Here is a 16,337-nt window from a genome sequence, read left to right on the forward strand (position 1 = left end):
CCTGCCCCAGACAGTCTCGGCTCAGCCCCAGCTCTGGAGCACAGGTGATAACCGGGAGGGCCCCTCCCTCCTGCTTGGGGAGAGGGCACTCCCCGTGGCCCACAGGACCCCTCCCTCTCCCCCTGGGGCGATGGGGCAGGAGTGTCTGTGGAGCTGGGGAGCCGGCCCAGTTGGGAAAAGATAAAAAGCCCACAGTGGCCCAGCAGCTCACGGCACTCCCTTCCTGCCTTCTCATCCTGCCCTCTGGCCCCTCTGCAGCTATGAGGTCCTCCGTCTCTCGGCAAACATACTCCACAAAAGGGGGCTTCAGCTCCAACTCTGCCAGCGGAGGGAGTGGGTCCCAGGCCCGCACCAGCTTCAGCTCAGTGACGGTGTCCCGGAGCAGTGGCAGTGGTGGCGGGGCCCGCTGTGGCCCCGGCACAGGTGGCTTTGGCAGCCGAAGCCTCTATAACTTGGGGGGCCACAAGAGTATCTCTGTCAGTGTGGCCGGAGGGGCCTCGTCGGGGCGGGCTCTGGGGGGCTTTGGCTTTGGCAGCAGGGCATTTATGGGACAGGGGGCTGGCAGGCAGACGTTTGGGCCTGCCTGTCCTCCTGGGGGGATCCAGGAGGTCACTGTTAACCAGAGCCTGCTGACCCCCCTCCATGTGGAGATTGACCCCGAGATCCAGCGAGTGCGCACTCAGGAGCGGGAGCAGATCAAGACCCTCAACAACAAGTTCGCCTCCTTCATCGACAAGGTGGGCCAAGCAGGAAGGAGGAAGGGAGCTCTTGGGGAGGAAGCGGGACCTCTAATAGAGGGTGGGCTGGGCCAGGGCAGCTGTAGCCCACTTGTACTAGGGTGGTGGTTGACAGAGCTCTGGAGCTCTCCTGGTCTGAGCCTGGGATGCCGAGACGTGGGTGGCTGGAGGCGGCCTTCAGGTATTCACTGTGCCTGTGCGGGGGGAGTCTCCAGTCTACTCATGAGTCCTGTTTGCCAAGCCCACCTTGCCCGTGTTGAAGCCTGTCCTACCACCATGATTAATACGATTGATTGCACAGTAGCCTTACCTCATCATCAAAAAATGGATTGTCCTCATAGCTCCTCTTAGTGGGGTGGCCTGCATTGCCTTTTGTCATTTTACAGCTGGGGAAACAATGGCTCAGGAGTTGAAAGAGTTGTTCAAGGCTAAGAGCGTGGAGCCCTGTTTGTTCCATTCTTTCAGGCTTGGAGGAGGCTTAAGGGCAAGATGTGATCAAAACACAGTTGTGTGTGGGTGGGGTCCTAGGGGTAGGCTCCCTTTCGCTTCTTCTTTTTTTACTCTCTGAGTGAAGAAGCTCAGTTTGGGGTGGACAATGAGGAGGGTGGTCGCCAGGTCACCAAGCTCTGGGAATGTGGAATTTGACCTGTTGCCCATAGGCGTGCCCTGAACCTTGCCCTTGCCTCCAGATGGATGGGAGCAACACTTGTGCTGGGATTTCCTCGTCTGTTTCACTGGCATTGTCCACCTCAATCCTGAGCCAAGGCAGCGGGTCATGATGGGGAAGGTCTGGCAGACAAACGTACCTTGGTTCAGTGATTTGTGTGTTTCCAAAGAACATGCACATCCCTTTTCTCCTGAGGTACCCACAGTGCTTTTATGAAGAGTCAGAAATGGTAATATTGTGCCCATTTTTGAGATGAGAAAATTGAGGTCTAGAGAGCTCAAGTGATTTGCCCAGGATGATACAAGGAGTTGGAGGCAGAGGCGGGACCGGGACCCAGGCCCCTGGACTCTGTGGTTCTTGGCACTAAGAGTTGTTACTGCTCACAATAAGCACACCTGCTGCATGGTGCTCCCAGGGCATGTGACTGAGGCCCAGGTAGTGTGGAGGTGGGACCTGGAGATATTGGATGACAGAATATGAAGCAAGCCATCTTGCCTGCCTCCTCACCCTCTCCCCTAGTGACTTTTGGTTTTCCTGTGGGATTGTCCCAGAGGCCAAACAAGCCAAAACCTTTCTCAGGATTGCAGAATCACAGCCTGGGAGCTGGAGGTCTGAGAGATTGTCTTGGAACCCCAGCTGGGCCAAGAACTCTCGGGGGTCCTGTTAAACCCACACCATAAGCCTCCTTCTGAGTCTATAGAGGAAGGGCTCAGACATTGGTACTTTAAAAAAAGTTTTTTTTGGGAAAAAATGTTGAATTTACAGAAAAGTTGCAAGAATAGTACAACATACTCCTGTATACTCTTTCACTCAGTTCACCAATTTTCTTAATTTATTATTATTGTTTTTTGAGACAGGGTCTTGCTCTGTTTCCCAGACTGGAGTGCAGTGGTACAGTCATAGCTCACTGCAGCCTCCATCTCTTGGGCTCAAGTGATCCTCCCACTTCAGCCTCCTGAGTAGCTGGGACTACTGGTGCATGCCACTACACCTGGCTAATTGTCTTGATTTTTAGTGGAGACAGTCTTGCTATGTTGCCCAGGCTGGTCTTGAACTCCTGAGCTCAAGCACTCCTCCAGCTTCAGGCTCCCAAAGTGTGTGATTTTAAACAGTTGATTTACATTTTAAACAGATGATTTTAATGCAGAATTAGGGGTCAGAAACATAGATCTAGTCCAGTTTACGCAGGACAGGTGAGAGAGGGAGACTCAGAGAGAAATGATTCGACCAAGGTTACCAACTAGTAAATTGGTACTGCTACTGAGCTGGGCTTTTGTGCTTATTAACTTGGTAGAGTTCTTTCCATCAGATTGGACGGTCGTTTCCAGCAGTCTATTCCCCTAAGGAGTGCCTCCCCACAGCAAAGTGTAGGTGCGGCTGCAGCGTCCCTATGGTGCCCTGGCCTTGGAGGGGAGGTGGTAATGGACCCCATCCTTGGCTCCTCTGGTGACTGGAGGGTGATATCAGCCCACCCTTTCTGCTCTGGCTCAGGTGCGGTTCCTGGAGCAACAGAATAAGGTGCTGGAGACCAAGTGGGCACTGCTGCAGGAGCAGGGCCAGAACTTGGGTGTCACCAGGAACAACCTGGAGCCCCTCTTTGAGGCCTACCTGGATAGCATGCGGAGCACGCTGGACAGACTTCAGAGCGAGCGGGGGAGGCTGGACTCAGAGCTCAGGAACGTGCAGGACCTTGTGGAGGACTTCAAGATCAAGTGAGGAGAGCAGGCCAGGCGGGGCCATGTGGGAGTGAGGAGGGGCAGTGGGAAACTTGCCAAGAGGGCCACCCCATTCCCAGGGTCCCAGGCCCACCTGGGGGATGCACAGACAGAGCTGGCTCCCTCAGGTGCTCAGGTCCAGCACCTGCTGCCACCTGGAGAATTGGCAGGTTTGTTTGTAATTTAAAAAAGTTTTTAAAGTAGGGGGAATAGTATAATGAACCCCATGTTCCTGTCACCCAGCTTTAATCATAATCAACTCATAGCCAATCTTGTTGCATTTTTTACACCTCCCCACTTCCCTTCTTCCCGTGTAGTCTTTTTTTTTTAACTCTGCCTTTTTCTACGTGTTCTGATTCCCTTGTAGTCTTGAAGCAAATCCCAGACATCTTGTCATTTCATTCACTAATATTTTACAAGTTATATTCATATATCTGCATGTGAATGTAGTTCATCTATGACTCAGTAAAACATACAGTGCCATAATCACACCTAAAACATTTTAAAACAATAATTCCTCAATATCATTAAATATCCAGCCAGTTTTGAATTTCCAGTGACCCCATACATGTCATAAATTTAAAAAATACAGCTTGTTTGACTCAAGCTCCAAAGGTTTATATATTATAATTGGTTGATATGCGTATTTATAACTTTTAAACACGCACATTTAAAAATGACTTTTCCCATAAATTGACCATGGCAATTTCTAAACCTTAAAATCTCATCAAAAGTGGTTGGGGAGGAGTTAGTTGGTTTGAATGACACTGTGTTGTTGAAAGTGATGGTAAAGGTCAGCCACTGTTGACACATCTTCACTTGTCCCTCTAAAGCCTCCTAAGGGCTTGGATCCAAAGAGATGGCAGCTCTTGATTGCCATATTATTGCACAAATTCTCTGCCTCTTTCCCTAAAATGGGGTGGGGAGAGAGAATGTTTAAATCAAGGCAGACCCCATGTTTCTTCACTGGTTGGCTACATTAAAGAACGGCTCCTCAGAGGTGTTCTTGATCAGTGAGGGACCCATCAGGGCTTCTGTAAGGCTGAGTGGGTCCCATGCCTGAAAGGCAGAGCCAGGCTGAGCCTGGCCTGAGTCTCTCGTGTGTAACAGGTACGAGGATGAAATCAACAAGCGCACTGCTGCAGAGAACGAGTTTGTGGTGCTCAAGAAGGTGAGCCTAGTGGAGTGGGGGAGGTGGTCCTTTGGCTGCCAGGGTACTGGGCTGATTCGGGGAGAGGTGACATCCCTGGGGGCTGAGGATCTGTCTTGCTCTCTCGTCCCCAGGATGTGGATGCAGCGTACATGGGCCGGATGGATCTGCATGGCAAAGTGGGCACCTTGACCCAGGAGATTGACTTCCTGCAGCAACTCTATGAAATGGTGAGGTGGCCAATGGGCAGGGAGAGTTTGCATACACTATAAACAGCACTGGGCATTTTCCATGGAGGTCTGACCTGAATTCACCAGTGCAACCTCATTGGTGGAAGATGAAACCTTAACACTTTTTTTTTTTTGAGACGGAGTTTCGCTGTGTTACCCAGGCTGGAGTGTAGTGGCACAATCTCGGCTCACTGCAACCTCTGCACCCCCGGGTTCAAGCCATTCTCCTGCTTTAGCCACTGGAGTAGCTGGGACTACAGGTGCCTGCCACCATGCCCGGCTAATTTTTGTATTTTTAGTAGAGATAGAGTTTTGCCATGTTGGCCAGGCTGGTCTTGAACTCCTGACCTCAGGTGATCCACCCGCCTTGGCCTCCCAAAGTGCTGGGATTACAGGCGTGAGCCACTGCGCCCAGCCTAAAACCTTGACACTTTAATTAATACTAGCTTCCACGTATTAAGTGCTTTTGATGGGCCAGGCACTGGGGCAAACTTTTAACATAATCTTCTCAATAACCCCAGAATGCAAGTACTATTATTGTCTCAATTTTATAGTCAAGGACCCTGGGGCTCAGAGTTACTTGCTCATGGTCACATAGCTAGGAAGAAGCATGCTAGAATTCAAATCTGGCTCTTGAACTCCGAAGTCTGACTCTTACCACTGTTATATTGCCCTCTTCCTGCCCGGTTTGTAATGGAGCAAGGGATGAGGGAGCAGGAATGGGCAGAGAGGAGGGACTGGGATTCCAGAGTGGAGTAGAAGGTGAGGTGTGGGTAGATTAAAGAATCCAGGAGGGGTTCCAGGAGACAAGAGGGCTTTGGAGACTAGAGTGAGAGGGTTGAACTTAACATGAATTGACCGCAGAATCACAGACTCTTAGGGTCCGCAGGGACCTCAAGACCAACCTTCTATCCAGTGCAAGAACACTTTCTATGATATCCCTGACATAACCCTATCATATGTAACCTCTACTCAAATACCTCCTGTGGCAGTGAGCTCACTACTTTTTAGGGCAGGCATTGCCATTTTTGAACAACTTTATTAGAGCACTGACTTGGATCTCCTTCTCATGACTTCTGCCCTTGACTTTGCCCAATTGTCTTCCATGTGACTTATGCCTTTCACATGATAGCCCTTTAGAAGTCATGATGATGACAGGATAAAAATCTGTGGCATGTGAGGACGTTCAGGAAACAGGGCTTTTAGTGGAGTATTCAGAAGATGGAGGGGTGGGGAGGGAGGTTCCAGATACAAACTTCTATTGATGCAGCCTAATAGTGCACTAGTTTATGTGTTGTTTTAGAAGTTGTTTCACAACGTTGGCTTCTTAGAAGCCCTTCTGGACTTTTTCACATAAATGCTTTCAAATGAGACATGTATCTACTCTCCTCCAACTTCCTGTATTTGGGTAGCTGAATTTTGCAATTGAGTGGAACAGTTAACCATTCCCTTTCTTTCCTATGAAATGCCACTGTGGTGTCATCCCAACATTTTAAGCTATGTGGGCTCTTAGTAACTTGATTCTTTTATCCAGTGTATTAGTGATGCATAGCTTTGTGTTATCTGCAGGTGGGATAAACTTTCAGTCTAGGTATTTGATAGCATCTCAGTGTAAATCATTGATACACATGTTAAGGCAATCAGGGCCTAAAACAAAGTCCTGTGGGTCTTCAGTGGTGATTTTCCAAGGGACTGTTAGTCTGTTAACCAATAATTTGTGGTTATAGAGCCTCAGCTACTTTAAAATCCCCTTAACAGTACTGTTACCAGGATCACATTTTTCTGTCTTCTTTCAAGAATGCTATGAAAGGCTTGGTCAGACATTGTCTATGGCAGGCCTTTAGCAGTCTAATATTATAATCATGAAGGAAAATGAAATCCACTTGGTTCCACTTTTCCTTAGGGAACCCATGATGGCTTCAGGCCTCTCACACACATTTAGGAATTCATTCTATGGGTCTGGAGGAGGTTGATGTCAGCCTTATTTGAAAAATTCCAAATCTCTCCCATTTGAAAATCAGGCCATTTGCTGCGTTTGGGGTTTTGGGGTCTCCTCCTCTCCATATCTCTCAAGGATGACCAGGGCGTTCCTCCCCTTGGCAGTCCCTGGAGCCTCTGAGTGTATGCTTTTCTGGCCTGGATCCCTGTGATCTCCAACAAGGCCAAGGTCTCTCATCTACCCTGTCTTGGGTTCCCATTTCCTCTCAAGCATATTTCTTGTGCTTTCCACTTTGATGACCAGTTTGTTCTTGATGGAAAAGAGGCAAATGAAAAAGCAGCTGAGCGATTGGCCTTTCCTGGATCTTCTGTAGGGATCAGCCCAAAGGGACCTCCGTGTTATTTCTGCCAGAGTTCATCTAGCAGCCTCTGACCCCTGGCTTTGGTGTTTCCCAGGCTTATCCTTGGCTGGATTGCTTGCCTTCCAGCATCTCTGCATGGCCTGTCTGGATGGAACTTACTGGAAAGTTTTCTGGGCTGCCATGCTGAGTTTTTAGGTGCTTCCCCAGTTTCTACTTTGCCAGGGTCATTGATAGTCATTCATGGTCTGGGGCCTCCTTGTGGTCCATTAGGTTCCATTCTCTCTCCCCCTCTTTTCTGAATGTTTAGGAATTGGCTTTTCTTTGGTCTAAGGACATGGCTGGCACACTCAGCATTCCTTTCCATTGCTATGCCTTGTTTATTTAACAAACATTTACTGAGCACCTTCCACATAGCAACAAAGACAAAGTCTCAGCTCTTGTGGGGCCAGGTTATCAAGTGATGAGAGCTGTGGGGGACAGGCACAGGTGCAAAGGCACATGGGGACGCCGTGGCTGACCCTTCCTGGGAGGGCTGCGGAAGCCTTCGAGGGAGGTGACTTCTGAGTTGGATCTTGATGGAAGGGCTAGACTTCTAGAGGAGGAGCAGGAAGGACTTGGCAGCCTGGGGCCCAGCCTGTGCAGTGTCATGGAGGCATGAAGGAACATGGTGCTTGGGGACCAGTGGGTGGTGAGTGCCCACATCGAGTGTGTGGGCACAGTAAGGTGAGCAGGAGGCAAGGGAAAGAGTGGTAGGGACCAAGCCTGGGCCCTTTCCTGTCAGAGGTCCTCACGGCCCAGCAGTGCCTCCGTGGGGTGAGAACAAGGATCAGCACAATCGTTCCCTTGCTGCCTCATGGGCTCGATCAGTCACAGAACCAGCATGGCTCTCAGTAACCAATGCCATGATCTGGTTTTGGCCAAGCCAGATCCCACGGCAATCTGGGGGATGAACCACCTATCACTGGGTGTCTCATAGGGCAGGAAGGCAGCCTCCATGGTGGCCTCCCTCTGGCCTGGGGCGTCTGTGGAACCCAGTCCCTCTTCCGCTTGTGCCACTTCTGCCCGCTGGCTCCCTTTACCCTTGCCTAGAAGTCTCCACTGTCTTTCCCCCTTAGAGTCCCTGGTGTCTAAGGAGACACACACCTTAGCGATTCACAGAGCTCTTTCTGCTCCGATTTCACGAGCTCCCTTTCATTGGAAAGCCTGACTTTTTTTTTTTTTTTGAGACAGAGTCTCATTCTGTCACTCATGCTGGAGGGCAGTGGCGCAATCACAGCTCACTACAGTCTCGACCTCCTGGGCTCAAGCGATCCTCCCAACTCAGCCTCCCAAGTAGCTGGGATTACAGGTGCACATCACCATGCCTGGCTAATTTTTGTATTTTTTGTAGCGACAGCATTCACCATTTTTCCCAGGCTAGCCTTGAACTCCCAAAATGCTGGGATTACAGGTGTGAGCCACTGCACCTGGCCAAGCCTGACCTTTCTATCCCCTTGTTCCAGCAAGACCATTGCATCACCTCATCCACTCTTGATGCCATCCAGTGGAGAGATTTTGCCTCCTTGTCTTAAAAGTTTTGGGTTGATTTTCCTGAGGACTATACTCTGACATGGGGCTAGAGAAAGACCCTGAGCTAAGGAGGGCAGGGGCAGGATGCGTCAAGATGATGCTGACAGTTCATCTCGGTGGGGAAGGAGACAAAGCAGCTGTGACAACACAATCTTATCTGTGACAAATAGACCTTATGGGCACCTCCAGTGGCCTTCAGAGAAGTCTGGGCAAGTAAGAATGCACTTTACTCAGCACATGTCATGGGTCATACATGGATCTTAAGCCCCACAACCACCACAGGAAGAAAGTATGATCAGGCCGTGTTACAGAAGAGGGAACTGAGGCACCGCAAGGCTCAGCTGCTACATCAGCTACACAGCCAGTGCGTGTTAGGCTGGGGACTTGATCTCAGGCTTGTCTATCTCCAAAACTCATATCTTCCCAAAAACCACAAGTTTTTGTAGTGACTAGATTGATTGCATCTCTAAACTCCTCATCCCACTTTTTGAAAGACAATCTAATTTAACAATCTACATCTACATCAGTATGGATATCAGTTTTGCCTTTGGTATTTCTCTTTTCCCCCTGTCTCTCTTTATTCCTGCCTATCTCTATTTTAGTCTACGTCCTCTCAGCTTCTGATGTCAGACTCCTGGGGTTTGAAACTGAGCTCCTCACTTACTGGCTTGTGATCTGGGCCAAGTTACTTAATCTCTTTGTGCTACTGGAAAAGGGCATGTAATGAGTTAGTACCTGCCACATGCCTAACGCAGAGCCTGAATCACAGTGATGCTCAGCATGCGAGGGTTGTTATTATTATTCTATTATAATTCCCTGGGCTGCCATGAAGGGCCAGTGTTTGAGAAAGGATGGAGACAAGACCAGGATATGGGAGGTGTTGGGTTTTAGGGGGAAGGTTCTCCACCTATCAGGGAGCCTCTGAGGACTACTGAGTGAATGAGTGATTTGTCAGTGCTGGAGTTTAGGGTATTCTATGGGCAGCCCAGAGCAGGAAGGACCATGGGAGAGATGGAGGCAGAGCCCCACGTGGGAGCCATCACAGTCCTGGCCCAGCGATCCCACTGGTCCCAAGGCCAGAACAGAGACCTTTGATTCCCCATCACCTAACCCGCCATTCACAGCATCCTGAAGCCTACTTATGTGTGAAGGACGATGGTTCTAGAAACAGGAGGGCCCAAGAACATCAAGACAGTCTATACTTTTCAGTGTGCTCTAGAGGAAACCACTTGGGCTTTGTGGTGCAATTGACTGGTCCCAGGCTGGGTCCCACCCTGGACCTGGTGCCCTTGGATGCATCACTTCTCCTCTCCAAACCTCTTTCCTCACTTGTCCATGGTCAGGACTACTGTGGATGGTGGTGCAGTTGGTGACTTGGCTGGTGCTGGACATGCTGTTTCCACCTGAAGGGGTGTCTTTCCTCAATTTGCACAAAGGCACCCTGTGAGCCTGCCATGGGCCCGCCTGCTGCACAGGGTGTTCTGAGGCCTAGAGGGGTTAGTGAATGTGCCAGCACAGTGCCGGGCACCAGTGTTAGTGCAGAGAGTACACATTCTGTTTACCCTCTCTAATCTTTTGGAAGCCTGCAAACCCATAAAAATAAATGAAGTCTGTAAAAATGGGAGCTTCATTTTATAGCTGGGGAGACTGAGGCCTTTCCTTGCAGTTTTCCTTACTTTGCTCTAGGCTGGAGCCTGGACAAGAGCACAGGCCTCCTGATGCTACCTGGGGGCCCATGTCCTTCACCCTCTAATGCTTCCTGGGGCCTGGAGCAGGGGTGCTGGTGGCAGCTGTCTCTGATTCTTCAGGAACTGAGCCAAGTGCAGACCCACGTGTCTAACACCAATGTGGTGCTGTCCATGGACAACAACCGCAACCTGGACCTGGACAGCATCATCGCCGAGGTCAAGGCCCAGTATGAGCTGATTGCCCAGAGGAGCCGGGCTGAGGCCGAGGCCTGGTACCAGACCAAGGTGAGAGGCATAGCTGGCTCAGGTGTGAGGCCTGGGGTCGGATCAGATCTCCCATGGCGAGAGGCTTGGGCCTCTGGGACCCTTGGAGTCCGGGGGGCCAGATATACTCAACTTGCATGGGGCCTCCAGCTGTGAGGGTGGGCTGGGGCCATTTGAAAGCGCACTGCCACTTCTTTGGTCCCCAGTATGAGGAGCTGCAGGTGACTGCTGGGAAGCATGGGGACAACCTGCGGGACACCAAGAACGAGATTGCTGAGCTCACCCGCACTATCCAGAGGCTGCAGGGGGAGGCCGATGCAGCCAAGAAGCAGGTGGGACTCTACTGGGGGCTTGGGGGTCTGGCCTAGGTGTTGGCAGGGCCTTCTCATTGTCATCCCGAGGGGCTAGGCCTGCTCTTCTCCTGACGGACACAATAGAATGCTAGGCCATTGATCACAGGCTCCTTTTACATGGGGGGAAACTGAGGCACAGAGCAGGAAGGAGCTTGTCCAACGTCACATGGTATATAAGTGGTAGAGCAGGTGGGACAACCTTCTCCAAGGAAACTGATCCATCCCATCTCCAGGAAGTCAGAACAGGAAGTAGAGGGTTCAAGGGGGGCCAGGTCACAGATGCTGATGCCGACTCCATCTTTAGGACGGCTAAAAAGTGTGGGTTCTTTCACAGATTAGAATGAAGAACCTGATTACTAATAAGGCTGTGTTATTTATTTCATCTCTTCTGAGGCATTGGGCTGACCTGCAGCAGGAGGGGTTGAGGTTAGACTTCAGTAAGGACTTTCCCAGTGGCCTTACTTGATCCTGCTTGTGTAATAGCATCTCTTCAGATGAATATTTCTCTTCTCTCTTTCCCAGCTGGTTGGGGGCAGGGATGTGGGAATGATGATGTCTCCATGGCTTGAGGGCAGAAAGATGAATGGGATGACCCCGGAGGGTGCTTCCAACACCTTTCTCTCCTGGGCAGTGTCAGCAGCTGCAGACGGCCATTGCGGAAGCGGAGCAGCGTGGGGAGCTGGCACTCAAGGACGCTCAGAAGAAGCTTGGGGATCTGGATGTGGCCCTGCACCAGGCCAAGGAAGACCTGACACGGCTGCTGCGTGACTACCAGGAGCTGATGAATGTCAAGCTGGCCCTGGACGTGGAGATTGCCACCTACCGCAAGCTTCTGGAGAGCGAGGAGAGCAGGTGGTGGCCCCTCCTGCCCGACCCAGAGAGCTGGGTCAGGCCTGCCCTGGGGGAGAGCCCAGGGAGTCTGCTCTGGGGTCAAGAGAGAGAGAGAGGAACCAGGGAGCAAGATCCTGACTCACGCGGGGGGAATATCTGCTTGTGCCCACTGCCTCCACCACTCCTCTCCTTGGTTGGCACAACTCTTGTTAATCTTTACTGTGTCTGACAGCCCGGTAGGAATGGAACTTCCTCTTCCACCAGCAGATTTCACCAGCAGTGGAAGCTTTGGAAAAAAAAATCCACCATCTCTGTCCTTAGGAAAAGCATGAAATAGAGAGAAAGTGGGCAGAAACTAGGCAGCTCTGTCTGGTCGTGGGCTTGTTTCCATTGGGGCAGGGATGCTGTCCGTAGCCCACATGGGCAGAGAGGGAAGAAAAGGGGAGGATGGGAGTTGGCACAGCCTACTGGTGGCTCTGCCCTTTCTGCAGCACGGCTTTTGGACCTGGGCACAGCCCTACACACATACTTCTCATGTTTCCTGGTCTTGTCATCAGGATTCACTGAGTTGATCCAATGTAAAGGCAGAGGGAAGGAGAGGGTTTTCATGTGGGCACCAGGGATAACTGACTGCTCTCCCGGCCTTTCTGTGTCCCCTAGGATGTCTGGAGAATGTCCCAGTGCAGTCAGCATTTGTGAGTATTTACTCCCCACTTCCTGCTCCACCCCTGGCCAGGCCCCAGAACTCTGCTCAGTTTATGCAACCTGTACCTGTCCTAAAGCATGCTCTCCTCCATTCGAGCCCTTGGAGACAGGTTCAGAGGGTCCTAGTTCTGGGCTTCTCTATCCATTTCCCATAGCTCTGCTGCTTGATTTTGTTCTGATTCCCCACTGATTTCTGGGTCTCCCCCAGCCCTCTCCTGGCATGGCCGCCCTGACTAATCCAGACCCTTTGCTTTGCAGCTGTGACTGGCAACTCCACCACTGTGTGCGGAGGTGGCACAGCCAGCTTTGGAGGTGGCATCTCCCTGGGTGGGAGTGGGGGGGCCACCAAGGGTGGATTCAGCACAAATGTGGGCTATAGCACCGTCAAGGGATGGCCAGTCTCTGGGGGCACCTCCATCCTGCGGAAGACCACTACGGTCAAGACGTCCAGCCAGAGGTATTAGCTGCTGAGCCCTGCAAGGGCCCCTGCAATCCTGTCCCTGCCCTCCTCACCCCACCTCTGCTGCCCTTTCCAGCCACTTCTCAGGAGCAGGAACAGCCAGGGGACCTCAGACCCAGGGTATTTTCATACCAGACTATTTGCACCTTGGGAAGCGCTCAAATCTACTCAGGTTTTCTCCTTGGTCCTGCAGTAGGATGGGAGGGAATGTTAAAGTTGCCAGCTTGAGTGATGTGCTTGGGTGACTTGGGGGTGACCTTTTGACCACCGAGAGGAGGCTGAATTTCTCAAGCCATTAGGAGAGAGAGAAATTGGGAGTGGTCCCCAAAGACCCTTCAACCTCCCCAGTCCCCCACCAGACCCACCCTCTCCCTGAATCTACCCACATCCCCCTTCCCTGTCCGTGTCTCAATAAATGGTGCAACTGCAGCTAGCTGTCTGTGGCTGCAGTCTGTCCTGCCTGGGGAACTGAAATTGTGTCCATTGATTAACATCCTGATGCCTGACACAGCAATAATCACACACTCACCACATCCCAATCGTCATGCTTACTTAGGTACATTAGTTTGATACCATCGCCACTCCAGGGCTGTACATGGCTCACAAGAGGAGACCAAGGCTCAGAGGGAATATGTAAGCTGCTCAAGGCCAGACCTGGCTAAGTGGCTGCCTATTAACCAGCCACCCCTGGTGCCTGTTCAGCCTCCCACTAACTCTGTAGGGGCAGACAGCATGCTTTGTTCAGTGGAGAGATCTTAGGCTTCAGAACTAGGCAACTTGGGTTTAAATCCAAGTTCTGCCACTTACTAGCTGTATGACCTCGGTCAAGTTACCTAACCTCTCTGAGCCTTAGTTTCCTCCTTTGTAAAAGTGGGTCGTGATAAGAACATGTGTAAAGCATCTGGCTTATAGAGGCCCTTTCAGGAATCAGGTTTCTTTGTTTTCCCACTCCCTGACTTCTGGATTCCCAGCTTATCCTCTTGGCCTCAGTGATGTCTCTCTCAGCCCCCACATCCAGTCGGCAAGAAAAATCCACATTATTTGGGTTTTGTGGTTTACACATACATTACTTTGCCTGTGACCATCACCACAGCCCTAGGTTCAGTAGTGGGCACGTGGTGTTCCAGTTTACAGGTGAGGCGATTCACGCTCACAGAAGTGACCTCTCGTGCTGTAGTCATCCAGCTGGCTGGAGGCGGGTCAGTAGTGTCCAGGGCTTCAATTTCAAGCCCTCTGTCCTGTCACCCCAGAAGCTACCTCTGTCCTACTCCTGCCTCCATCACTCTCCAAATCTTACTGCTCCTCCCTCCGTGCGTCTCTTGGTATCACCTCCTTTCCTCTTCATCTCCACAGTTCTCTACTCTGAGTCTGGACCCCACTCCTCAAGCTGTACCCAAGTGATTCCCCCATTGGTTGGCCTCTCAACCCTGCACCTCTCAGGCCCTCCCCACCCTGCTACCAAACCAGTTGGCCCGACCCGAGGCTGTCACCACTCTGCTCCCTTCCTTGGCAACCTTAGGGCTCCTGGCGGTTGCTGGGATGCATCCCGCACTCTTCCGGCCTGATCACTCTGTGCTCCTCAGAGGAGCCCTGAAGAGCCCCGAGAAAGCTTCCTCCAGGGCTGTGGAAGGCCAGCAGAGGGATTTTCAGCCAAACCCTAACCTCCAGCTTAGGAACACAAAGGCCTAGCGGTTTAGGGTCAGCTCTGCCTCACCAGCCTGGGTGGTCTCTAGCTTCCCTTCTCAGACAGATGGAGTATAGTCCACCCCATGTACAACACTTTGAGGAATACTTGCTAATGCTCACTGAGTGCCAACTGTGTGCCAGAACTGCTGTCAAGCCTTTAACTGATTCTCTTCACAACAGCCTATAATATAAATACTATTATCATTCTAATTTTGCCTATAAGGAAAATAAGGCACAGAGTGGTTAAGTAACTTGCCTAAGGTCACACAGCTAGGAAGTAGCAGAGCTAGGTGTGGAATCCAAGCAATCTGGTTCCATAGCCCAAGCTCTTAACCACCAGGTTATTTTGCTTATATAGAAAAAGGAATAGAGAGCTGGGGATGCTGGAGCTAGAAGGGGCATTGGATGTAATCGACTCCAAACTTTTTATTTCATAGACAAGGAAACAGGTTGAGGAAGGGGAAGAATGTATCCAAAGCCACGGTAATTTAGTGGCAGTGTTAAAAAAAATCAGTTTTACTGAGATCATAGGCCAGGTGTGGTGGCTCCTGCCCGTAATTCCAGCACTTTGGGAGGCTGAGGCAGGTGGATCACTTGAGCCCAGGAGTTCAAGACAAGCCTGGGCAACATGGTGAGACTCCACCTCTACAAAAAAATACAAAAATTAGCTGGGTTTGATAATGCATACCTGTAGTCCCAGCTACTTGGGAGGCTGAGGTGGGAGGATCACTTGAGGCTGTTGAGGCTGGGGTGAGCTGTGATTGCACCATTGCACTCCAGCCTGGGTGACAGAGGGAGACCCTGTCTCAAAAAAATTATATTTAGGGCTCAAAAACTGAACAATAGAAACTTAATTGTCATGGAAAAAAGCCTCAGAGATTATACTGCAGCCCAGGGGGGCCCACCAACAATAATGTGCTGTTTAGACATACTTGTCGAAGGAGGGGGATGGCCCAGACCCAGGGGTTTCCAAACTGAGGACCCTAAGGGCTGCTTTCAGGGTTGCAGGGGGAGGTCAGCAGGTGAGAAGGATCATGGTCCCTCCTCTGCACCAACTGGATCATCTCTCCTTATCTGTTTCACTCATGAGGCTGTGCACGTGATTTTGTTTATGAGGGTGCTTTTGCTGCCAGAACAGGCTGGGAAGCCCCTGCCTGTATACGCCTGGGGTAGGAGGCCAGCAGGGGCAGCTCTCCGGCCCGGGGAAAGAGGAGCCCCTGGGTACAGACCCCCATGCCTGGCTCTCAGGAGTGCCCGTCCTCTCATTGCCCTCACTGGCCTCTCCCTAAAACGCTGATGGCCCTTTTCTGCAGAATCTCTGATCCCCGTATTGTCTCTGGCTCCCCAAGAATGACTCAGGCCCGGTGGGGCAGTTGAGGTTGGGTGACCGAATGGAGTGAGGGTGCCTGCCTGGCCAGGGAGGGCAGGAGCACTTTCCCACACCACACAGTGGGTTTGGAGATGAGAGTGACAGAAGCCCTCAGGATCCCTTAATCCCAGGGCTGAATGTAAGGGCTTGCCTCCCTTACCCAGAAAGCCCTGAGCAAACACTCCCTCCACCTGGCTCCACACCCCTGTCAGCTACTCATCCCTCTGTGAAAAGATTGGGAACAGCTGCCAAACAAGGAAGGGTCACCGACGGCAGTAGCAGAATCTGCGTGTGGAGGTCTGGGGAGGGGCAGGGGACCAGCTTTTAGCTGTGGCTGCTGGGTAGTGGCACCTTGTTCAGCCACCTGCCTCTGGCCCACATATGAAGGCAATGTCTTTCCCGTTTTCAGGGAAAGAAACTCATCTCTCTTTCTCTGTCACTCTAGGGTGTAAAGGCGCACTTGCATAGGAAGTTCTTCCTTAGGTCTACCTTCGGTTTCTCAGGCTCAGTTTGAAGATTTTGTGAGCTTCTTGCAATTCTGATTTAATAATAAGGACACAGAATGTGGCTCTAGACTAGAACTTTCTTCTTGTTTGGATTGGGTTTATTGTAG

At 51.2% G+C, this 16,337-nt stretch overlaps 1 protein-coding gene across 1 annotated transcript; it reads left to right on the top strand.

Moving 5' to 3' along the window:
• Positions 1-208: 208 nt before the first annotated feature.
• On the top strand, positions 209-13,098 carry KRT79 (keratin 79). The gene is made up of 9 exons (XM_003313678.5): positions 209-737; positions 2,896-3,116; positions 4,230-4,290; positions 4,404-4,499; positions 10,177-10,341; positions 10,527-10,652; positions 11,305-11,525; positions 12,165-12,199; positions 12,468-13,098. The coding sequence occupies exons 1-9, from the start codon at positions 261-263 to the stop codon at positions 12,671-12,673; spliced, it is 1,608 nt and encodes a 535-aa protein (XP_003313726.2). The 5' UTR covers positions 209-260; the 3' UTR covers positions 12,674-13,098.
• Positions 13,099-16,337: the final 3,239 nt, after the last annotated feature.

Source organism: Pan troglodytes, chromosome 10 (genome assembly GCF_028858775.2).
Source record: "Pan troglodytes isolate AG18354 chromosome 10, NHGRI_mPanTro3-v2.0_pri, whole genome shotgun sequence".
Classification (NCBI taxonomy): domain Eukaryota; kingdom Metazoa; phylum Chordata; class Mammalia; order Primates; family Hominidae; genus Pan; species Pan troglodytes.

Coding starts and splice junctions, on each gene's coding strand:
- KRT79 (XM_003313678.5), top strand. CDS start 261: ATGAGGTCCTCCGTCTCTCGGCAAACATACTCCACAAAAGGGGGCTTC. Junction 738..2,895: donor TCGCCTCCTTCATCGACAAG/GTGGGCCAAGCA, acceptor GCTCTGGCTCAG/GTGCGGTTCCTGGAGCAACA. Junction 11,526..12,164: donor CTGGAGAGCGAGGAGAGCAG/GTGGTGGCCCCT, acceptor TGTGTCCCCTAG/GATGTCTGGAGAATGTCCCA.